This window comes from Staurois parvus, unplaced genomic scaffold, assembly GCF_062004578.1.
Source record: "Staurois parvus isolate SC_StPar_1 unplaced genomic scaffold, SC_StPar_1.0 ptg000096l, whole genome shotgun sequence".
Taxonomy (NCBI): domain Eukaryota; kingdom Metazoa; phylum Chordata; class Amphibia; order Anura; family Ranidae; genus Staurois; species Staurois parvus.
This window is the reverse complement of record NW_028317892.1, coordinates 8,236,637-8,261,869: the sequence shown is the minus strand read 5'-3', so window position 1 is coordinate 8,261,869 and position 25,233 is coordinate 8,236,637. Positions and strand designations below refer to the sequence as shown.

Below are 25,233 nucleotides of genomic sequence, written 5' to 3'. Positions count from 1 at the left end.
GTGTATAGAGCCAAAAATGTTAGAATTGTGTCGATGTCCCAATATTTATGGACCTGACTGCATATATATATATATATATGTACAGTTGCAAGAAAAAGTATGTGAACCCCTTGGGATTACGTGGAGTTTTGCATGAATTGGGCATAAAATGTGCTCTGAACGTCATCTAAGTCACAACAATAGAAGAACACAATCTGCTGAACATAATACTACACAAACATTAGATGTTGCCATGGTTTAATTGCGCATAACATGTAAACATTCACAGTGCACGGAGGAAAAAGTATGTGAACCTTTGGACTTAATAACTGGTTGACCCTCTTTTGGCAGCAATAACCTCAACCAAACGTTTCCTGTAGTTGCAGATCAGACCTGCACAACGATCTGGAGTAATTTTGGACCACTCCTCTTCACAAAACTGTTTCAGTGTAGCAATATTCTTGGGATGTCTGGTGTGAATCGCACTCTTAAGGTCATGCCACAGTATTTCAATCGGGTTGAGGTCAGGACTCTGACTGGGCCACTCCAGAAGGCGTATTCTGTGCTGCTGCAGCCATTGTTTTGTTGAATTACTTGTATGCTTTGGGTCATTGTCCTGTTGCATCACCCATCCTCTGCGGAGCTTCAGTTGGCAGACAGATGGTCGTACGTTTTCCTGTAAAATGTCTTGATAAACTCTGGAATTCATTTTCCCATCAATGACAACAATCCATCCAGGCCCTGAGGCAGCAAAGCAGCCCCAAACCATGATGCTCCCTCCGCCATGTTTTACAGTGGGGATGACGTTTTGATGTTGGTGTGCTGTGCCTTTTTTTCTCCACACATAGTGTTGTGTGTTCTTCCCAAACAACTCAATCTTTGTTTCATCTGTCTACAGTATATTTTGCCAGTAGTGCTGTGGAACATCCAGGTGCTCTTTTGCAAACTTCAAACGTGCTGCAATATTCTTTTTGGACAGCAATGGCTTCCTCCGTGGTGTCCTCCCATGTACTCCATTCTTGTTTAATGTTTTCCTTATTGTAGATGTGTCAACAAAAATGTTATCATGTGCCAGAGATTTCTGTAGGTCTTTAGCTGACACTCTGGGATTCTTCTTTACCTCATGCAGCATTCTGCGCTGTGCTCTTGCAGTCATTTTTACAGGACAACCACGCCTAGGGAGAGTAGCAACAGTGCTAAACTTTCTCCATTTGTAGACAGTCTATCTTACCGTGGACACATGAACATCAAGGCTTTTGGAGATACTTTTGTAACCCTTTCCAGCTTCATGCAAGTCAGCAATTCTTGATCGTAGGTCTTCTGAGAGCTCTTTTCTGCGAGGCATGGTTCACATCAGACTGTGCTTTTTGAAACCAGTAAACCCAAAACAGGTGTGTGTTTTTTAAGGGCTGGATAGCTGTCAGCAACACATCCAATATCATCACACTGATTGGAGTCAAGGTTGGCTCACTCCTGGCTCCAATTAGCTCTGGGAGAAGTCATTAAGCTAGGGCCTCACATACTTTTTCCTCCCTGCACTGTGAATGTTTACATGTTATGTGCAATTAAACCATGGCAACATCTAATGTTTGTGTAGTATTATGTTCAGCAGATTGTGTTCTTCTATTGTTGTGACTTAGATGACGTTCAGAGCACATTTTATGCCCAATTCATGCAAAACTCCACGTAATCCCAAGGGGTTCACATACTTTTTCTTGCAACTGTATATATATATATATATATATATATATATAAACTATTGTATTATGAATATGGTGGAGAACTATTGTGATACTGCATGTGCTCTGCTGACAGTATGTTAAAAAAAAGAAAAAAAACAAAGCAAAAACAAATGTGTGTATATACAGTATATATATATAAATCATGCACTACTCTAGGGAAGTAATCTGTTTTTTCTTCTTTTTTGGCACTATGATTGCTTATACATTCTTGATGGCTGCATAAGCAATCACTTCTGACAGTTATTGCCTACATGCCATTTAGAACAACTGTGACATCTATGACTGGCTATTACATCATACAGGGTGGTGGTTCTTGATCCTGTACAATGTAATCACTCTGACCATTCACAGAGGTCACATTAGTTCTCAATGGCTGTATGAATGTCAGTCATGTTTACTACTGGACATGAGATCACATGGTACCAGGGTGGATCGGTATTCCGATCGATAATCCACTGTGTCCGATCACAGAATTGTGCCTCGGGAAGCTCCCCTGGAGAATGCACAAGACACAGATCTGAGAGGACTTTTCTGTACGTCCTCCCAGATGAACGCTTGTTCCAACCGGCCATTTATGCACAGTGGCTGTACAAGAAGCAGTTAAAGCTGAAGTTTAGGTATGGTAATTTTAACATAGTTACATTGGTCCAGCTTGGACCAATCTAAGTAAATATGTGCCATACCCAGCTGATCCCTTTCAAAGCTGGAAATCATTATTGTAGCAGGCATTGCTACTACTGTGATCTCCCCTAGCTTCTGGGTCCTCCTCTCCATCATAACTAATCAAAGATCACTTTGCATTCATTGACAGAATGCAAAGTGTTTTCTGAATGGCAGCCATGCTAAGCAAGCAACCTTCCTTGACAACAATGCAGCAGGGCAGCTGCTCAGCTTGAGACCCAAAAACTAGTGGAGGTGACTGCAGTAGTGGTGCAAATTATAGTGGTTTCCATTATCCACATGGATTAATGTATTAATACTAATGTACTGTGAACTGTAGAGCCAGTATTTATTAGCAGGGGGTTCCTGAACCCAGAAAGCTATTTCAAAGGTCCCTCAATGTTAACAAGTTTGAGAAAGACTGGTCTAGGGGATGGTAAGAGCACTGTTACTTACTGTACCTGATCCTCTGTAACCCCTGGAAGACAACTCTCCCCTATGCTCCAGCAGTGGAGTGTCCTATGGTATCCTCACATCCAAAGCTTGGATCAATTTTGATGATGTCACAAGACCAGGGGCGGACTGACAACTCATGGGGCCTCCGGGCAATAGGAGATAATGGGGCCCCCTGTGTCCCTGCCCACATTGAAGCCCCACCTACATATTGCAGCTCAGCAGCAGGAGGGGACCTTTAAATATCTACTGCAGCTTAGCCTGTCTGAACGTTCTTGGCTTCTTTCTGTAGAAGCTGCTGGGTACTTCTAGGTTTAAAGATGGCTGCCACTTGGCAGCCATCTTTATGACACAACCAGGAGTGTCTTATGAAAGAAGTGGGCCTGTGTGCAGGATCCTAATTTGTGCCTTAATGACAGAGAAAGAAGTGCTGCACATTGCAGCAAAAATTGGGTATAGTTTTTGGGGTCTGGTTACATAGATTCCAGATAATTGAGGGGTTAATTGCCTGGTGCCAGGAAACATGGACTATCTACTGACAGAACACCTACTGAGAACCTGAAATATGACAGAAACTCCTATTAGAAACTAGAGGGGGTGAGGAAGTGGGAGGGGGAGATAGGAAGGAGAGAGAAAGATGGGCAAGATGGGAAAGTGGAAAGAGGTGGGGGGAGAGAATGGAAGTGAGAAGAGGAAGGAATGAGCTAGAGGAAGGTGAGAGAGAGAGAAAGGGTGAGAGAGAGAGGGGGTGAAGGAGGTGACAGCGGTGCTGCTGAGCCCACGCCAACCCCACCCAGAGTCCTCTCACTGGTTTGGGAAGTGTCCTCCTCCTCCTTCCCTGCTCTCTCAGCCTCTCTCTCCTCTCAGGATCAGACCCAGAGTTGGCTTACTCCTTGCATCCCGCTCTGCCCTCTCACGAGCCTCTCATGGGGCCCCCCTTTCCCCGGGCCCTCGGGTGACTGCAAGATAATCTCACGCATGCACAGTGAACATTAACCACTTCAATACCGGGCACTTTCACCTCCTTCCTGCCCAGGCCAGTTTTCAGCTTTCAGTGCTGTTGCGCTTTGAATGACAATTGTGCGGTCATGCAACACTGTACCCATATGACATTTTGTATAATTTTGATAGAGCTTTCTTTTGGTGGTATTTAATCACCACTGGGTTTTTCATATTTTGCTATACAAATGAAAAAAGAACATTTTGATAACAAAAAACTTTTTCTTCGTTTCTGTTATAAAATTTTGCAAATAAGTAATTTTTCTTCTTCACTGATGTGCGCTGATGAGGCTGCACTGCTGGGCACTGATAAGGCTGCACTGATGAGGTGGAACTGATGAACACTGATAAGTGGCACTGATGGGCAGTGATAGGCAGCAGTGATTGGTGCTGGTAAGCCGCACTGCTGGGGCTGCACTGACAATCAGGGCACTGATGATCAGCGCCCTGATTATCAGTGTAAACAAAGTGCTGACAGTCTTGCTGGGTATCAGATGTCTCGTCCTCACACAGGCACAGCGTGTGAGGAAAATAACTGGCAAGTCTGTTTACATGTGAATAGCTGCAATTAGACACAACTGATCACATGGTAAAGGGTCTGTGTGAGTGGCCCTTTACTGTGATTTGAGATCAGCTGGGAGGCACGTTCTGGGAGAACAACGGAACTGTGTTGTACCTGTTTTTTGGCTATAGCGCAGTATTAAAGTGGTTAATAGTAATGGGTCTAAACTCTCGTAGGATTGCTATGCATGTGCCACTGACATCATGCCGACAAAAAACAAATGAAATCTCATAAACAGTGCAGGTTGGGATAGCATGTAAGACACCTAGATGTAAGTCATTTCACAATGCTTTACATGGCGCAGCATAGGCCAGGAAATTATACTACCACATTAAAGTAAAAATCTTTGCCTTTAGAACCACTTTAGAGCAGAGCTTCACCCAAAAGGGGAAGTTACATTTTAATAACTCGTCCCCCGCTTCCCGTTAAGAATTGGCACCTTTTCCTTTTGGTGAGTGGGGGGAGAGCAAGAACCCGATTTTGACAGGTACCCACTTCCGCTCTGACCACCTAGGCGATTGGAGGTTCTCCTCCCCTCCTGCAGCCTTCTAGGACACTGTTTATCAACCTATTTTCAGTCAAGGCACCCTTTAAAATTATCGACTGTCACGAGGCACCCTTTAAAATTATGAACAGTCTTGAGGCACCCCATTCTAAAATGTGAAAAACTATTCCAATAGTTTTATATAATGCAGCAACATCCACACATGTAGGACACCGAACATTAGAGGTGTTTTTTTCTCCCAAAGCAAATACACTTTTGTACACTGGTACTGACTAGTATTCCAGTGTATCTCTTCTCCCTCAGTTTTTCTCCATCACTGAGCTAATGTGACCCCAGAACTGATGGAGAGGGGCAGGGGAGGGTCAAACTAGGATGCTGTGCAGGTGGCTGACAACCTCCTTATCAACTGATGATGTAATTGGTTGTCAGGATGCCAGCGACTAGAAGGCACACAATGAAAACCTGTGGCTTTGTGTAACTAAAAGGTAGGCTTGTTCCACCCGCTGGCTTTTATACAAGTTTGGGGCAATTTTTAGACATTTTACCAAGGCACCCCTGAAGAAAACCTCCAAGGCTCGGCGTCTTCACAGGGTGCGTGTCAGGGCAGGAGCTGAGGAACGGACAGGCAGGCCTAACAATGTAACGCACTGGCTGACGACAACCACCACCCACAGACCGAAGTCCCTCAGGGCGCGGAGTCTAAGTCCCAGGCTGCCCTTCACCAGGGCCCCTGATGGTGGGGATGGACTTGACGCAGCCAGGAACCAGGTCGCGGCCCCCGAGACACCTCAGCTGCGGTAATGGCCGCCGCCAATGGCGTGTAGCTGGTGGAAGAGACAAAAGAGTAGTCAGACAAGCCGGGGTCAACAACAACAGGACAGAACAGTACAGGACAGCAGACGAGAATCACAGGTCACGAGCCGGGTTCAGCAACAGAGGGTCAGATCAAAGGAGAATACAAAGAATAGTCAAGACAAGCCGAATCAGATACCAGGAGAGTCACGAGAGTCAGAACAGAGTAACAGCAACACAAAGACACAAGACACAAGTGCAAAGAGCATGTGCGGGCCACAGGCTTATATGTCATCAGCCACACCCCTCTGGAGGATGGACCAGAGAAACCTGAAGGCATAAAAGGGCTCCCATCATGCACAGCAGAATCCAAGATGGACACCAGCACATGAAGTAACATAACCACAGGGAAAAGGTAGGACCTTGACAGTACCTCCCCCTCAAGGGCCCCTCCCCCTCCACGGCTCAACAAAAGGTTTCTGAGGAAAGCGGGTATGAAAAGCGCGGAGGAGGGCAGGAGCATGGACATCCGCGGAAGGAACCCAGGAACGCTCCTCGGGACCATAACCACGCCAATGAACCAGGAACTGTAATTGACCGCGCACCAATCGAGAGTCCAGGATCCGGCTCACCTCATACTCCTCATGACCGTCAACCCGGACAGGACGGGGCTGAGGAAGAGAGGTAGTGAAGCGATTGCAGATCAGAGGTTTCAACAGGGAAACATGAAAGATATTGGAGATCCGCATCCCAGACGGAAGGGCAAGTGCATAGGCCACCGGATTCACTTTGCGGAGAATGCGGAAAGGACCGACAAAACGGGGAGCCAGTTTGGGTGTGGGCACCCGAAGATTGAGGTTGCGAGTAGACAACCACACCCGATCGCCGACCTGGTATGAAGGAGCGGGCAACCGTCTGCGATCAGCCTGGAACTTCTGGCGCTGAGCTGAGTCCCTCAAGGCCCTCTGGATCTGCCCCCAAGAAGAACGCAGGGCAGCAAGATGGTTCTCCACAGCCGGAATGTCCTGTGGTGAGAACCTCTCAGGTAATACCGCGGGTTGAAACCCATAGTTGGCCATGAAGGGAGACATCCCGGTGGAGGAGTTGACCGCCGAGTTCCTGGCAAACTCTGCCCACGGCAGGAGATCGGCCCAATCATCCTGATGGTCTGAAATATAACACCGAAGGAATTGTTCTAAGGCCTGATTGGAACGCTCCGCAGCCCCATTGGACTGCGGGTGGTAGGCTGATGAAAAGGAGAGACTAATACCCAACTGGGAGCAGAAGGCACGCCAGAATCTGGACACGAACTGACTCCCGCGGTCTGAGACAATCACCTTAGGTAACCCATGCAGGCGAAAAATCTCCCTGGAAAAGACCGTGGCCAGTTCCTGCGCTGTGGGTAATTTCCTGAGTGGAATGCAATGGCACATCTTGGAAAACCGATCGACGATCATGAGGATGACCGTATGACCCCGAGACACCGGGAGGTCTACAATAAAGTCCATCCCTAGATGTGACCAAGGACGCTCCCCATTGGGAATGGGTTGCAGAAGACCCAAAGGGAGATGCCGTGGAGACTTATTCTGGGCACAGATCGAACATGCCGCTACATAAGAGGCAATGTCGGCACGGAGGGTTGGCCACCAGAATAAGCGAGAGACGACCCAACACAGCTGGTTCTTCCCTGGATGCCCGGCAGTTTTGGCGTTATGGTAGGTACGTAGCAGGCGGGTGCGCAATCCCTCGGGTACGAAACATCTACCCTCCGGCCTCCCGGGAGGAGCATCAGTTTGAGCCGCCAAAATCTGCTCCCCAAGGGGAGAGGTCAGACTGGTGCGAATGGCAGCCAGGATCTGATCTGGAGGTATAAGTGAGATTGGCTCAGAGTCCTCCCTGGACAACTCAGAGTATTGCCGTGATAACGCATCAGCCCTGACATTCTTGGAACCAGGCAAATATGAAACCACATAGTTGAAGCGTGACAAGAACAGAGCCCATCTGGCCTGGCGGGGTGTCAATCTCTTGGCCTCCGAAAGATAAGTCAGGTTCTTGTGATCGGTAAGAATGAGGACCGGAACCGCGGAACCCTCGAGCAGGTGCCTCCATTCCTTGAGAGCCAGAATGATGACCAACAACTCCCGATCTCCAATCTGGTAGTTGCACTCAGCCGAGGAAAGCTTCCTGGAGTAGAACCCACAGGGAAGTAGGGGTCCATCGGGTGACCGACGCTGAGACAGGAGAGCCCCTACTCCCGTCTCGGAAGCATCAACTTCGAGGACGAAGGGCAACCCAGGATTGGGATGCGAAAGAATCGGAGCCGAAGCAAAGGCAGCTTTCAGAGCCTCGAAAGCTCTGATGGCCTCGGATGGCCACTCGTGAGGGTTACTCCCCTTCTTGGTTAGGTCAGAGAGAGGCTTTGCCAATGTGGAGAAGTTCCTGATGAACTTCCGATAGTAGTTGGCAAAACCCAGAAAGCGCTGAATGGGCCGAAGACCATTGGGACGAGGCCACTGCAGAACTGCCGCAACCTTCTGAGGGTCCATGGAAAATCCCTCCGCGGAAATTATGTAGCCCAAAAAGGCAACCTGGGATCGATGGAACTCGCACTTCTCGAGTTTACAAAAGAGTCCGTTCTCACGCAATCGTTGCAGCACCTGCTTAACATCCTGGACATGGGACTCCATGGAGGTAGAGTAAACCAAGATGTCATCCAGGTAAACCACTACGCATTGCTGCAACAAATCACGAAGGACATCGTTTATGAATTCCTGAAAGACCGCGGGCGCGTTACACAATCCGAAGGGCATCACCAGGTATTCGTAGTGCCCAGTTCTGGTGTTAAACGCGGTCTTCCACTCATCCCCCTGTCTGATCCGTACGAGGTTGTACGCCGCCCTAAGGTCGAGTTTGGTAAAGACCGTTGCTCCCTTAAGGCGGTCGAATAACTCAGAAATCAAAGGAATTGGATATGCATTTTTAATGGTAATCCGATTGAGACCCCTATAATCGATGCAGGGCCTCAATTCCCCACCTTTCTTCTTTACGAAAAAAAACCCCGCTCCTGCTGGGGAAGTAGACTTACGAATGTGCCCCCGGGAAAGCGCATCCACCACGTACTCCTCCATGGCCTTATTCTCCGCAACCGAGAGAGGGTACACCCTGCCACGTGGAGGAGTGGCCCCGGGTTGCAGGGATATGGCGCAGTCGTAAGGACGATGCGGTGGTAAGGTACCAGCGCGTACCTTATCGAACACGTCCCGGTATTCCCCATAGTCGGTGGGCAACGCAGAGTCCGAGGAGGCACACAATACCTTAACCGGCCCCCGGATGCACCCGGCCCCACACTGTGGAGACCATGAGAGAATCTCGGCTGTTTGCCAATTGAAGGTTGGATTGTGCCTCTGGAGCCAGGGATACCCCAAAACCACCGAATAGTGTGGGGAAGAAATCACCTGAAAACAGGCCAACTCCCTGTGAACAGCCCCAATGGCTACCTCTAGTGGCAGGGTCTCGTGGGTAACCTGCGGCGGCTGCAGGGGCCTGCCATCTATTGCTTCGAGAACCAATGGGGCAGCACGAGCCTGCAGGGGAATGGAGTGCTGCGCAGCAAACGAGCTGTCCAAGAACAACCCACCGGCCCCAGAGTCTACCAACGCCTGGGCCGTCACCGAGCCCCCTGTCCAAGAAAGGACCACGGTGATCAGTGGCTTATCCTTGCGGAACGCCGGGGACGAGGAAACTCCACCCAAGATCTGTCCCCGACATGATCTCAGGTGCGAGCGTTTCCCGGACGGACCGGACAAGACTGCCGAAAGTGCCCACCGAGGCCACAGTACAGGCAGCGACCCTCCCGACGCCGAGCGGCCCGCTCCCCCTCGGAAAGGCGAGCAAACCCCAGCTGCATGGGTTCCCCACCAGACAAGCTATCCCCAGGAGGCGTGGGAGGAGAGGGAGGAACGGGTGGGACAGAAAACGCAGGTGCCAGTCGATTGGAAGGCCTCCGCAGGCGTTCCTTGAGTGAAGGCCTCTCCCTGAGCCTGGTGTCAATCAGGATCAGGAAAGAGATGAGCTCCTCCAACACCACAGGCAGTTCCTTAGCTGCAATCTCGTCCTTCAATGAGTCAGAAAGACCCTGAGAAAACGCAGCCACCAGAGCCTCATTGTTCCAACCGACCTCTGCCGCCAGGGTACGAAACTCTATAGCGTACTCGGCCACGGTCCGTGAACCCTGATGCATGGTCATGAGCAGCTTGGCCGCCGAGGCGGAACGAGCCGGTACGTCGAATACCCTACGGAAGGCATCGACAAAACCAGAAAAATCTTGAATCACCGGGTCGTTCCTCTCCCATAAGGGATTTGCCCAGGCCAAGGCCTTGTCTGAGAGTAGTGAGATGAGGAACCCCACCTTTGACCTCTCAGACGGAAAGGCGTGGGGTATTAATTCAAAATAAATACCCACCTGGTTGAGGAACCCACGACACTGACTCGGCTCACCCCCAAAGCGCTGTGGAAGAGGGGCTGAACCGGTCATACCTCTGGACACCGCGGGTGCCGCATCAGCCGCGGCGGTAGGCACAGCAAGCGGAACAGCAGCGGAAGCGACCACCGGAGCGACAACCGGCCTAATAACACCAGGAGTAAGGTGCGCGGTGCGTGCAAGCAGAGTTTGCAACGCCTGAGCGAACTGATCCAACAGGTGATCCTGTTGATCGAGTCTGGCGACTAGCATTGGGAGCGAAGGCGTGCCTGCACCGTCAGGGTTCATGGCACTTGTGTAATGTCAGGGCAGGAGCTGAGGAACGGACAGGCAGGCCTAACAATGTAACGCACTGGCTGACGACAACCACCACCCACAGACCGAAGTCCCTCAGGGCGCGGAGTCTAAGTCCCAGGCTGCCCTTCACCAGGGCCCCTGATGGTGGGGATGGACTTGACGCAGCCAGGAACCAGGTCGCGGCCCCCGAGACACCTCAGCTGCGGTAATGGCCGCCGCCAATGGCGTGTAGCTGGTGGAAGAGACAAAAGAGTAGTCAGACAAGCCGGGGTCAACAACAACAGGACAGAACAGTACAGGACAGCAGACGAGAATCACAGGTCACGAGCCGGGTTCAGCAACAGAGGGTCAGATCAAAGGAGAATACAAAGAATAGTCAAGACAAGCCGAATCAGATACCAGGAGAGTCACGAGAGTCAGAACAGAGTAACAGCAACACAAAGACACAAGACACAAGTGCAAAGAGCATGTGCGGGCCACAGGCTTATATGTCATCAGCCACACCCCTCTGGAGGATGGACCAGAGAAACCTGAAGGCATAAAAGGGCTCCCATCATGCACAGCAGAATCCAAGATGGACACCAGCACATGAAGTAACATAACCACAGGGAAAAGGTAGGACCTTGACAGTGCGGCGCCCACGAGGCGGGAAGGAACGGCGGTGTCACAGCTCCCTGTTAGGTAGGCCCAAGACCTGTTGAGAACTACCAGTGGGCTATTATCACAGCGGTTTGCAAACGGCAATCCCTCAGGGAAATATATCTTCCACCGGTGGCAAGTTATTTAAAAGCTTATGGCTGTTGAGATTTACAGAGCCTACATGGTGTTCATAGGGCATGTTGTATGGGCCTAATTTACCCTGTATATTCGGGGAATTTTTTGGAAATCCTCTTAGGAGGAGAATCTACATATATATATATATATATATACGCTATCCTATTCAGGTATTTTTTTGCTGTGACATAGCCACATCCTTATAAAAACCGCAAATAACCTTCTCAAATTGAGCAATTTTTGGAAACCCTTTACTGGGTATATTAAATTCAGGTATCCACGGCCTGCTATATGCTATATACACACTATATGTGTTTGAAATCCACGCATCGTGTATACCTGGTCCCTCACCCCCATATGCATCTTTGGAAAAGCATCAAGGACCTGATCTTAGTTCAAGTCGACAGGAGTCTTCTTGATCCTCATTGATGAATCATTTGGTACTGTGGACCTTGTTCCATTTGGGGTGGCTATCCAGGAAGTCCTTACATTTGAGAGGCGGGTATGATAGTCTCACCTTTGAGAAGGTAACAGTAGTATCCATTGACTATTGTGGAGGGAGGCCTGGTAAATTTTTGGATCTGATTTTGTTTCCATATTGCTAGATACATACTATGTATTTTTGTGTTCCAGCTTGTACATTCTAGGAGGTTCCTGATATATACTGGGAACACATCCACTGAATATACGGTTCATACAATATTAAGCAGGAAACCTACGGAAATCCAGGATAACTACTCCATCATTACACCACTCTGCCTTATATGGTGCTCTGTTGGCTAAGATGACCCTCAATTGAAGACGCTAAGTGTTTTTAAACATGATTTTATTTTTTTCATATGTACACCGTGCTCATGTTTAACCTCCTCATGATCCATGTGATCAAATAAAGTATTGTTAAATTCATTTGAATTCATACTACTCCGCGTGGATCCTTTAGAAACCTTCTTTTTCAGATAGGCGTGTTCTTGTCACACTATCATATTGTTTAGTAGCACCCCTGAAGAAAACTTAAGGCACCCCAGGGTGTCTGGACACCCTGGTTGAGAAAGGCTGTTCTAGGACACATGACAGGTCCCAGAAGACTGCGGGACCATTCCCAAAGCGCAGTGCTGTGGACACCCAGCTGTGAAGCCGCAAGCTATCACAGGTGGGTGCCCACACTTAAAGCAGAGCTCCACCAAAAATGGGAAGTTCTGCTTTAAGGACTGCTCCCCCACTCCCCATTAAGGATTGGCACCTTTGGGGGGCAGGGGGGGAGCGGGTACCCAAATTTGGCAGGTACCCACTCCCACTTCTAGTCCGATTGCCTAGGCGATTGGAAACGGAAGGTGTTCTCCCTCCCTGTAGTCTTTTGGGACATGTGACAGGTCCCAGAAGACTACAGGACCTTTCATGAAGTGCAGTGCTACTCGCGCATGTGCAGTGGGTACCCGGCTGTGAAGCCGCAAGCCGTCACAGCAGGGTGCCCACACTGAAGATGCCGGCCTCCTGGAATACGGCTGGTGAAACGAGCTGTGGGGGACACACCACAGAACAGAGGGACAGGTAAGTGGCTGTTTTTTAAAAGTCAGCAGCTACAGTTTTTGTAGCTGCTGACTTTTATTTTTTGACAGTGTGAGTGGAACTCTGCTTTAAGATGCTGGTGCCAGGGACAGAGGACAGCTGGTGAACCCGGCTGCGGTGAGCACACGCCGGATCAAGGGACAGGTGAGTGTGTGTTTTTTTAAAAGTCAGCAGCAACAGTTTTTTTTTTGTAGCTGCTTTTATTTTTTTCACTGGAGACTGGAGATCCACTTTAAGGTTAGTTGTGAAATTATTTTTTAAAGTCTCATCCATTTTTGTTTTTGCTGAGAAATACTTTAATGGGATTTATGAAAGGACCATCCCCTCCTATTCTATAAATCTATATCTATCTATCTATTTATATCTCTGTCTGTCTGTATGCATCTCTCTCTCTCTCTCTCTCTCTCTCTCTCTCTCTCTCTCTCTCTCTCTCTCTCTCTCTCTCTCTCTCTCTCTCTCTCTCTCTCTCTCTCTCTCTCTCTCTCTCTCTCTCTCTCTCTCTCTCTCTCTCTCTCTCTCTCTCTCTCTCTCTCTCGTTAGCACTTCCGCCTAGCAGTACTAGGTTCATTGGTTCGAATCCCAGCCACGGCACCATTTGCCTGGAGTTTGCATGTTCTTCCTGTGCCTGCATGGGTTTCCTCCAGGTACTCTGGTTTCTTCCCACACTTCACAGACATGCTGGTAGGTTAATTGGCTCCTGTCTAAATTGGCCCTAATATGTGTATGTATGAATGTAAGTTAGGGACCTTAGATTGTACACCCCTCGGGGCAGACTGACCATTTGGAAACTCAAGCACTGCCCGCGGTCAGTAGGGGGCCCCATGAAATGCCTTTGGTACCTTTTTCATAGGCCTTTTTGGAGTTTGGGTAAGGACACAGGGGCCCCATGATCCCCTATTGCTCAGGGGCCTCATGAGTTGTCAGTCTGCCCCTGACACCACTTGAAGGTTAGTGACTGATGTGAATGTACAATATATATGTAAAGCGCTGCATACGTACCTGAAATAAATAAAATCTATATAAAGTAAAAGCTCATTGTGCCTTGATCTTGGGTCTAGTGATAGAAGCAGACACAGACGCTCCACTGATTGCTTTATTTATACACCTCTCTATGTCACCTTATATTTCAGCAGACATCATTTACCTAAGACATATTTATGGGCAGAAAAAAAAAAGAAGCTGTATAGTCTAGCAAGTGACTTGCAGAGAGGGAGGGATCGATAGAATATTGCTCTAAGTGGGATGGTCCGGAAATCCTGTGATAAAACACTATAGGAAAAAAAAATGGGAAGGTTATCTCTCGCCTGTCCTTTGCTTTCTCCCCCTGCTCTGTGTTGATGTGTCAGCTCGTGTTTCTTTCATCCATGTCCCCCTCTTGCCTTGTCTAGTGGTGTCCTTGTGATGTGTGCTCATGATGAAGCTGCATAGCCAGTAACTTCATGAAGCTGTCTCTTTCCCTGAATGCCCTTCAGCAGCGGCTGCAGTTCCTGTTGAGAGCACACATGGACTAGGGGAGGAGGAGACTGTGCTACAGAAAAAAAAAAATGATACTCTAGGGGGAGGGGGGCGAGCTTTTCCTTCCATGGTGCAGAGTTGTTACTGAAAGGACAGGCAAACTGCAGGATCTCGTTGGTGCTGAAGAAGAGAAGGTACAGGCTTCATCGTTTATTTGTCTTTGCATCCAAGCGGCCGGCGCTGGGGGTAGGGAGCTGTCCCGTCTTGTGGTGCTGAATCTGTTGTCTGTTGCAGTCTCCGCTCTAACTAGATTTCCCCCCTCTATGCAATGAGCGTTTCTGCCATGCTATGCTAATCGTGTCATAACAGCCACAGCCTTTTTTTTTTTTCTTTCTCTTTTGCATTGCTTTGTGTTTTCAACTCCTTTTGCTTGTTAGCCTTTTCTGCTGAGACATACAGACAAGCCTGGACATTGCAGCATGGGCAACTGTCTAAAAGATTGATAGCTGCAGCTTGGTGGTTGGTGTCAGGCATCTGGAGGTTACAATGGCATACACTTTGGAAGTTTTGCATGCTTTCACTTCAAGCTGAAAAAAAAAAATATATGCTAAACATTTGTGTTACCTGCATTTAACTTTTTTTTTCAGATAGGAAACTCTACATGCATGTCAGTGTTAAAAAAATCAAGCTTGCTTTTTAGGATATGACTCCTAATTTTGTCAGTCTTTGATGTACCAGTAGAGGGAGGTATCAAGCTGGAGTAAATGACAAGCCTTATCACCTGCAGTGCAGGAGTAGGACTTCTCTAGGTCTGGGATATCAGTTGTTGCAACCCACTAGGCTGGGCAGTGAGGTGGAACGCATTTTACAGCAAGAAAAAAAAGAAGAATTTATTATTGTTACTTAATTTTTGTCAAAACAGAAAACTGAAAAAGTATGAGCCTTCACACTTCATGGCTATGAACTGTGGAGACAGCAGGGGTGCCTAAGCTGCATTGTGATATCTATAAGGGATATCTGAGCTTGTGTGAACATGACTTGCACTTGAACTCATTGAGGTAAAAACTGATTTTTTTTTTTTTGTTACTGTTTCCTAAAGAATAAAGGCACACGCTGCTTTAGTATTGTGTCTGGTTTTTCCACGAGCTAATGAGTTCAGCTAAGGAATTGGATCAGGACACCTCACCTTCAAATGTCCCTTCAGACACTTCCCCACAGATGCTGTGCAATTGCTGTCCAGCTGATAGTGCTACACTTTTTCCATTTCCAAATAGGTTTTATGAGCCAAAAAAGCAGCATGATGTTATTGGAATGGATGCATATTATAAACTAAACATTTTGGCTTTGCATTTCATAGGTGCAAAAGTACAATGAACTACATTACAGTAAACAGTAATGTATCAAGCCTTGTTCTGGGCTGATTTATCATTCTAAAATTTGTTGTCTATCAACAATGTTAACAAGACTATTTCAGAATCTTCTATATGGTTACCCAAATGACCACAATATTGCAATATCAGTGGTCCATATGTGTAGTTTTATAACAGACAGTTATATCAAGAATCCGGGAAGTGTGTAATGAACACCACATAAAATTCTTAATAATTAAATTGTGTGTACATAAGTATATTTCATCTTTTACAGGACAGAACAAGAGCTCTCCTGCTAGTCTTGCATGTAATATATAAATTATACTGAGTGGAAGGAATCAAAAGCCATCAACATGGATTTTGTAATGAAGCAAGCTTTGGGAGGTAAGTGCAGGCATTCTTCTTCAAACACCCTATACAGTATGTCAGAAACTTAAGTACAATGCGTCAACTGTCAAAGCTCCTCCCATTTTCTTGTATATTCTGCACCATGATGTAAAATACCATAGTCACCTTCTGAAAAGCCAGAGGCAAAACATTTGAGTAAGCTGAAATATTTAGATTATGTTGCCAGTAATCAAGGCATAAGGTAATTTTGCTTCCATTTCCACAATGCTTTGCTTTTTGCAGTAATTGAAGCATATGCACCACAGCTTGCACCATGTGCTAAATTGCATTTTTTGATGAGCTATCATTAACATCATTTTTTAAATGCTATTGATCTTGCATTATAATAAGACTGAAACAATAACTACTTGGACCATCTAAAACTTGGAAGACGCCACTCAAGTGTAGGCTGTAAATCATAGAAAAAGTGGTTTCCATGGAATGAATAGCTTGGTATTTTGGGTTTATCCTATATTTTACTGAATACTATGTTACATTATTATATTATATACTCTTTCATTGCCACTAATCTCATTCGCTTATAAAAGCTTACGCTTTTTACTATATCCATATTCAATATATCAAAAGGTCTTAGATTTTTAGTATGCCTTTCAGATGTTTAACTGAGATTCACTAAGTCTTATTTTCATTAAATAGTGACACAACCCTGTCGTAACTGGGTTTTAATCACAGGGTTTTGTTTTTCGGGGATTAAGTCAGTGAGTCCATCTTTGTTTTAAATGGCTAGTTGCTAATTTAGAAATGGTGTATTTGCTTTAAATGTTATTCCACTATGGTAATTAGTATTTGATTTTTGCCAAGATTACCAGCACTTTCCTGGACCATCACCCACTGCAGCGATTTTCAGCAGCATGGGTTGTGCAATAGATATGGCTGTTTTTTCCTCTTGTGTTCTAGGTGCAGTGTCAGATTGAGCACTGCAGTATTATTGCCTACATTAAATTATGTTTTGTGCAAATCTTTTTTTTTTTAACAACTAGGATAAATGGATTGATTGAAATCTGCTGAGTGTAAAAAAACAATCTTTTAGGACCTGAAATAGGATTGAATCTATTAGGCAGGCTTCAGATAAAACCATTTGTCAAACCCTTGACTTAGAAAACAGCTATATCGATAAAGAAAATGATTAAAACTCAGTGAACTGTGGTTAAAATGATTTTTAATTCCATTGATTTATGCCAAGGGCGTTGTGGAAAGTTAAAGAAATAAAATACATGCTATATTTTAAAATTCGTTGTTATGATATTCATATGCAGTTCCAAAATCTGGAAGCCATTGGGTAAAGTTTTATGGAAGTAGAATTAAATTGATGTTGGTTTGTAGTGAGCATTAGAGATGCATATAAGAAGTAAATCAGGATCGGTTGCATGAATACATGAATAGGATTGGACTCAGCAGTCATAAATCTGGAAAAGAATTATACAGCACATTTGTACTTGATTGAAAAGAGTCCCTTTACATTTTTCTATAGGACACTACAAGCGTTTTCCAAGGCTGCATTTACAGATTCTGCTGACATATATGATGGCACCCCATCCAACAGCCCCTCCCTTTGGTCATCCACCATGTTATGTTATTAATATGAAATGTGCCTTATCCTGCCCGTCTAAGGAATTCTGCCTTGTATGCATGCAGAGCTGCCATTGGATGGTACAGTGTATCAAACAAGAATTTTAGGAGAAATTTCTGAATGCTACCTAAGCTGCAGAGTCTCTTGACTTCATTCAGCATCCACAGTACCTCATTTAAATTCTGCTGTTGGATTTAATGATGTCTAAAGGGGGCCCAACCAGACAAATGTAAGAAAATATATGTAAAAAGTAAGCAAGACTACAATAGTTGTGCGTTGATGCTGTCCTTAGATGCTGACCCAGAATTGTTTTACATTTAATACATTACTGTCTTTTTTAAAGTGTTTTTAAACCATCAATGGAAAAAAAAAAGAATAGCTATAGTAGCATGGCAAACATTAATCTTGTTTCCTGCCCTCATTGTGTCCAATATTTGCAGCTTAAAGTGGTTTTAAAAGTTCAGTGTGTGAAGCTTCCATCCTTAGGCTAGCTCCTTTGCCTTGTTGTGTTCCTTCCTAGCTGGGGCTAAATCTTTTCACACCACTTGGTGCAGTGCTCAGGAATGCATTTGGGGAAGCACTGTGGTGCTTTGTAAAGGCCTATGCAGAGTACAGGGCAATTGCGTGGTACACTGTACTGGTGCATGCACGGGATGCTCAGTATGGGGCAGTGCACAAGTTGTCATGGCATATGTGGTCACAAAGATTTAAATCTATCCCCGACCGGATATTTGGGGAAACATGAAGTGGAGGGATACTGGAAACAGAAAACTGTAACAGTTAAAAGTAAGACTTGGACAGAAAAAAATTAACTGCTATAGTATAATAACAGTTGGGTGGAGCTTAATGTGAATAGAAATGTTACACTGGGGGTGGGTAATTTTACTTTAAGGGTTGCAGGTGAGTACATTTAAGAGGGCCTGTGCCCCTTTATTTATTGCATGTATCTACATACTTAAAATACAGTAAATGTGTGAAGACATACCAATCCAATATTGTATTGAGATATACAAGGGAATGTTTAAAGTGATATTAAAGACAATTTAAAAAAAAAATAACAAACATGTTATACTTACCTGCTTGGTGCAGTGGTCTTGCACAGAGCAACCCCGATCCTCCTCTTCTCAAGTCCCCTGCCCATGCTCCTGGCCCCTCCCTCATGCTCAGTGCCTCCAGGCTGCTTGCTAAGGGGGCACCCAAACAGGCTCATTCCTGAGCAGCTGCTCTGCATATCTATTCACACACAGAGCTATGGCTCAGCCCGCCACTCTCTCTCCTCATTGGCTCACTGGATGTGATTGGCTCCCATTGGCTCCCTCTGCTGTCTCAGCCGATAAGGAGGAAGAGTTCCCAAGGTTCTCTAGCACATTGCTGGATTGCGATGGGGCATAAGTAAGTATTAGGGGGAGCTGAGGGGGCTGCTGCACACAGAAGGTTTTTACCTTCATGCATACAATGCATGAAGGTAAAAAAACGTGAGTCTTTACAACCATTTTAACCATCAGGTAAGAGAAAACTGGAGCTTTTAGCTTGTGCATTTCAGCTCTATTTAGACAAGACAAAGGTACCTACAGATACTAGTGCTTGATATTCAATAATAACACTAGTTAATATATAAGTTCTTTGGGGGAGGTTCACTTTAAATCAAGTCTAAGAAAGTTAGTAAGCAGTTCTTTCACTGTAAATCTATCAGTCAGCACCAGACTAACTATACCAATAATGCTCCCTCAAAGAAAAGTCAAGCACGTTCACCCTTGAAAGCAAACATAAATATAAATATAAACCTTTTCTTATCCAATACCCTATATCAAATACTCATTCAAAAGTGTCCCAAATGTCCTCAATCACAATATACTCCCAAAAAGTAAATAAATTAAAATAAAATAAAAGAAATTTCAGTCTCCATATAATAAAGTCTTATCTTCCTCCAAAATAAATGTCTCTCTTTCCTTTAATCGCCATGAAGTATCCAGATTTTCTTGTACCTCAAAAAAACATAAACTCGAAATAGTGTATTACCCTTTATAAAATAACAATGTGCCACTAATCGTGAATCATGCAAGAACTGCATAACATGTGCAAAACACACGTGAAGAGAAGAAAAAAAAAAAAAATTTATATACTATATATAAACAATATATTCAATAATCATAGATATGAAAAAATATATATAATAAAAATAAATATAAATAATCAAATAAACGTGAATCCACTAAAATTGTGAACATTCCAACTGCAAACAATCAACAGTGATTCACTTCAATCACAGTGATTCACTGTTTATATATAGTATATAATTTTATTTTATTTTTTTTTCTGTTCAGGTGTGTTTTGTACATGTTATGCAGTTCTTGCATTTTTCACGATTAGTGGCACATTGTCATTTTATACACTACTATTTTGAGTTTATGTTATTTTGAGGTACAAGAAAATCTGGATACTTCACGGCGATTAAAGGAAAGAGAGACATTTATTTTGGAGGAAGATAAGACTTTATTATATGGAGACTGAAATTTATTTTATTTTAATTTATTTAATTTTTTGGGAGTATATTGTGATTGAGGACATTTGGGACACTTTTGAATGGGTATTTGATATAGGGTATTGGATAAGAAAAGGTTTATATTTATAGTTCTTTCACTGTGTATCATGCTAGAATCTGAGATGGCAAATATAAACTTTAAAGAAACAGTTGTTCTTTTTAATTGCCCTGCTCTTCAGACTAAGACATTTAAGGCTAGGTTCACACTAGTGCAGCTGTGACTTGATCCAATTTTGATGCAATTTTGTAGTGATTTTAATGCATACATGCTTCATGTTTTTTTTTGTAGGAGGAGACTGAATTTTATGCATAAACTCTGTCAAAAATGCGCTAAAAACACAATTCATACATTGTACATATTGTACACACGTTTTTGGTGCATTGAAGACCACGGTTCAAAATCACACCAAAGTAACACATGTACCTTTTCCAAAAACATACTGTGCTGTGCTGTGCTGCATTTATCCAAATGGACACCATTGAAAATAATGTGCTTTCCATTGTCATGTGATTCTGTGTGACTGAAATCACATCTGAAATCAAACTAGAAATGAACCAGGCCTAAGGCTTATTGATCAATCTTTCTTATGTAATCTCTGTCTCTTGCTCTACAATCACCATATACTTTTGTGTATTTAGTAATTCATAATTTAGTATTATTAAAAGATATAATTTTCATCACAAGCACAGCAGTACAGTTTGATATGACTATATACACTTTTCTCATAGTTAATATAGTGATTGCATAAAAACCAGAGAGTAATATTACTTGTACCATCCTTGTTTGTACTTAAAGTAATGCTTTTTTTAGACAGGCACTGTCCATGATCCTGTAACAATGAACACCGCTCCTGTAATGTTAAAAGAGCAATACTAATTATTATTTTTTTATATCAATTATTAAATAAATACAGAGTTGCCCCTAAGGAACACTAGCCTGGAACACCAGACATTGCCGCTGGTTTATGTACAACAAGAGGACCAGTGAGACTGTTGTCCCTTGACATATTGAGGCCAACATGTATACTCTTCAACATTTTTTAAAAAGTGATGAAAAAAGGAACACTCCTGTTGAAACAGCAGTCCATTACTGATAAGTAACAGGTTCTGCCACACAACCAGTGATTTTGTGGGGAGCAGTTCATTTGTACCATGGTTCATCATATCCCATGAATCATTTTATCTAAGCACTGGATTTGAAGGTGTGCAAGCTCTCATACTAACACAATAGAATTTTGTAGCACACAGCTGATAGTTAACTGGTGCAGCCAGCCTCCACTGCCACTTATTAATAGGAAGAGACCTAGGCTAAAAAAAGGGGTAATGCCAAAGACTATTATGGCAGATGCTGAATTCCATTAAGACAGACCTTGCAATGAGGAGGTCACACTGAAGTTAAGCATATATCAGTTTGTTGGAAACCATGGCAACCATCTCATTATACAGCAAAATGTGGATGCAGTAGATGTAAAATTTTAAGGAGAATCAGGAGCTTGTTATCATGATAAGCACAAAATTGGAACTGTTTCAGTATAGACCCACAATTTGTTTAGTAAAAGGTTTCCCTATGAATTTATATATAATTATAAAATTACCAGCAAGATGGATAAGTGGATAGCACATGTGCCTTGTGTTATTCAGGTTCCATGGAGTTGCATGTTTTCTTTGTGTTTTTGCATGGGATTTTTTTTGGGTGCTTCACTTTCCCACATATGACTCAAAAACATTGGTTGTTTAAACAGCATCCAGCCTGGTTTACTATAGTATGTGTGAATTTGTGGTACTGTGGCAGGGACATAGGCAAGGAGATTTCTTCAAGAAACAGGGACTGTGAATAGTCTATGTACTCTGAACAACATTGTGGACATTGTTAGTGCTATATAAATGAGTAGTATAAAAATCAATAGAAATTAAATAAAATTTATTGCAAATACAATCCTAAGAAATATATAGTACAACTTTCTATATGCACCCATAATGTAGTATACACAGAATATGATTTTTCTAGCGTGTATATAATCTGAGCCCAAAGAGCTATTTTAGGCTTGGGCCAGTCTAACTTGCCCAGTGTAACTTGACCTATGGCCAGAAGAGGTGATAAGCACTCATGCCACTAGTATATACATATGTCACCCTGCAAACATCGTTGACACACATACAATAAATAGCTTAACCATCTGCATGTGTAATAAGTAGTGGGCATTTGTATTAGAAAATTTGGTTAAATCTTAAGAAGCATGTAAATATATTACATATTATTTTAAATAACTCATAAAAGTATCTGCAGGGAGTTTTCCCAAAGCTAGCAGAGGTGGCTAGTATTTTGTTTTCTAAGGTATGTGATTTATAGTTAAAGTGATAATAAATCCTTACCTAAGCCCATTGGAGTGACTAGCCTCAGGCAATACAAAGGGATGCAGCAAATCCTTCCACATTAGCTATACCACTGTGACTGCAGTCCTCTCTCCTCTAGAGCCTTCCCCCCCTGCACAGTCTCATAGAGGAACATTCATATCTGAGTCTGTCAATTACTACCTATGTACTGGGAGTGGAGTCACCATGGATTCCCTGGTGTCAGAGAAATCTGTCAGAATTAACAGATATACATTGCAGAGGAAGGAGAGAGTAGCCATCGCCATAGATGTTATGGATTGAGGCAAGAAAACTTAATATGAGGATATGCTTTGTTATGCTTTTTCATTTCAGAAGTTCTCCATCATTTTAAAGAATTCAAAGGTAATGTAACTGGATAAATTACATTCCATTTGAATAAAAAAAAAAATAACTAGACTAAAGTACTCACAAAACTGCCTAGTAAAGTTTCCTAATCATTTGTGATTCCACTTAGTTTATAATGCTAGTTTATAATGCCATTTATCATTAGCAGACTAAGAACTCAACTCTCACCATGCCAAATGCAACAAAATAGGTGGAATTTATTTTAAATGTTTCATCTTTGTTTTATAAATTAGATATCAGTAGTAATAGTAAATCAACATTTTTGTAGAAGCTGGATAAGGAAGAATTGCAAGGGTCCAATCCAGTGTAGAATAAAATTATTGCAGGCTTACTAGTTAAGCATATTAACTTTTGAACTTCAGAATGAGAGATATTTGAAGGAGGAAGTGACTTGTGGCATGCATATCGCGCCGTGGTGAAAATGGGTGTGACCACATGCTTAACAGGGGGAGGGGCCTAAGGGGAGTAGTTAAACAAAACCTGGGCTTCCTTGTACCTATAAAATATGCTTTGTTTGCTGTGCCATAAGCAAGAGTCTCACGGACACAAACCCCAGCACAATCATTTTAAAAAAAGAATAAAAAGCTTTGATTACAAATGGTTTTGCGCAAACTGAGAAATGCGTTATCTGCAGAGCGCAAGTTTCAGGTGTACATTTCATACAGAGAGCAGGATTCAGGGATGCATTGCATACAGAGCGCAAGATTCTGAAGTTATTTAAACCTGAAAGACACTAACAAAGCATACACTTATGTTCTAAAATCTTGATTAACAGCATACAGGAGCTGAGGCAAGAATGCAAGGATCAGATAAATAACAAATGAGTGCAGCTGAGCAGGACTTGCAGCAGTGTGAACATCTAGTACAGCCAGGGATTGGCGAACAAGCCAGGTACAAAGAGAGAGAGTGCAGCTGTCAAGTCCAACCTCTGACGTCGGGGATGGGCAGGGCTGATATGCATTTCAGGGGCTCCGTCTCCTTTTAAAAACAACCCATTCATAGAAAAACAGCTGACATTTATACAGTACCAACCAGGAAAAAGGTGGCAAGGGGCAGGACCAATTGGAACTATTGCATGTGCACCCATAGCAGTGTAAAATTAAGGTTTAATATACATCGCTGCGGGTGCACATGCAGTAGTTCCAATTGGTCCAGGTCCTTGTCACCATCTTTCCTGGCCAGCGATGTATAAATGCCAGCTGTTTTTCTATACAATGTTTCCTTGACAAAGGGGGCAGAGCCCCTGAAGCGCATATTGTTCCCACCCATCCCAGACATCACAGGTTGGAGTTGACAGCTACATGCTCTCTCTCATTGCAGCAGCAAGCCCCACTGGCTTGCCTGCCAATCCCTGGCTGTGCTAGATGTTCACACTGTTCACACTGCTGTAGGTCCTGCTCAACTGGAAGTTAGCATAGAAAGAATAGATAGAGTAATGCGGGACAAAGGTGAAAATGCGGGAAAATACCGCCTAATCCAGGACTGTTGGGAGGTTTGAATTAAGACATCATACACTCCACTAGAGAACCCCTTTAATATAGAAACATCTTAATAAACTGTAGTTGCTCACCCACTAGTGCGTCTGCACATTTTGTCAACTTTGCTTATGTCTGTTGCCACCTGCTCAAAACTGAAAGCTATGCAAAGATTTGCATAACAGGAAGAATGTATGAGGGCAACACAAATGTAGTTTACACACAATGACAGTCTTAGACTCCAGTATTAAAGACCAGAAACTTACAGTATGGAACTGCATTCAATGGGACTATATCAGTCCTTCAGATGGTTTATGGTCAGGGTAAAAGGTCTGGCACTTTCATTCTATAGTTGTGCTCTAGGTGGACATACCCCTTTAATACAGCATGTAATCTTAAAAGAGTGAGCTTGGGGAGCAATTACACTCATGCTATAACATCTGCTTGAAATGCATTGCAATGTCATTATGATGTCAATGGTAAAAACATATGCACTGCTATGTTCCAACTATAGTAATAACATCAGAGAAGAATATTGCTGCACTCACTACTCTGGTGTACTCACACTCAAAATTAAATAAATAAAAAAAATGTGGTGCACTATCTCATCATAAATAGAACCATAAGCCTTAGTGATAGACCAAGAAATTTTTTTTCTCCAATAATAAACGTCCAATCCAGTATGTGTTGTGTTATCATCCAGCAATAATCAACACTGTGCTTGACTTGTGACCCCACTCCCTGCTCACCTTGACCATTGACGTATATTTTGGCCTATTATAATCTATAGGTCAATGGTCAAGGTGAGCAGGGAGTGTAGTCACAAGTAAAGCACAGTGTTTTTTTTATTGCTGGATGATAACAT

At 43.8% G+C, this 25,233-nt stretch overlaps 1 protein-coding gene across 3 annotated transcripts in view; it reads left to right on the top strand.

Moving 5' to 3' along the window:
• The first annotated feature begins 14,190 nt into the window (after positions 1-14,190).
• Positions 14,191-25,233, top strand: part of CPLX1 (complexin 1) — a 339,777-nt gene continuing 328,734 nt past the window's right edge. The window contains exons 1-2 of one of the 3 annotated variants that reach the window (XM_089670879.1): positions 14,191-14,510; positions 15,909-16,018. In XM_089670879.1, coding sequence (XP_089527005.1) covers positions 15,988-16,018 — 31 coding nt within the window. In that variant the 5' untranslated portion in view covers positions 14,191-14,510; positions 15,909-15,987. Of the gene's footprint in view, positions 14,511-15,908; positions 16,019-16,115; positions 16,224-25,233 lie in introns of those variants that run through there. The other 2 variants (XM_089670878.1, XM_089670880.1) reach the window with 2 other exon arrangements.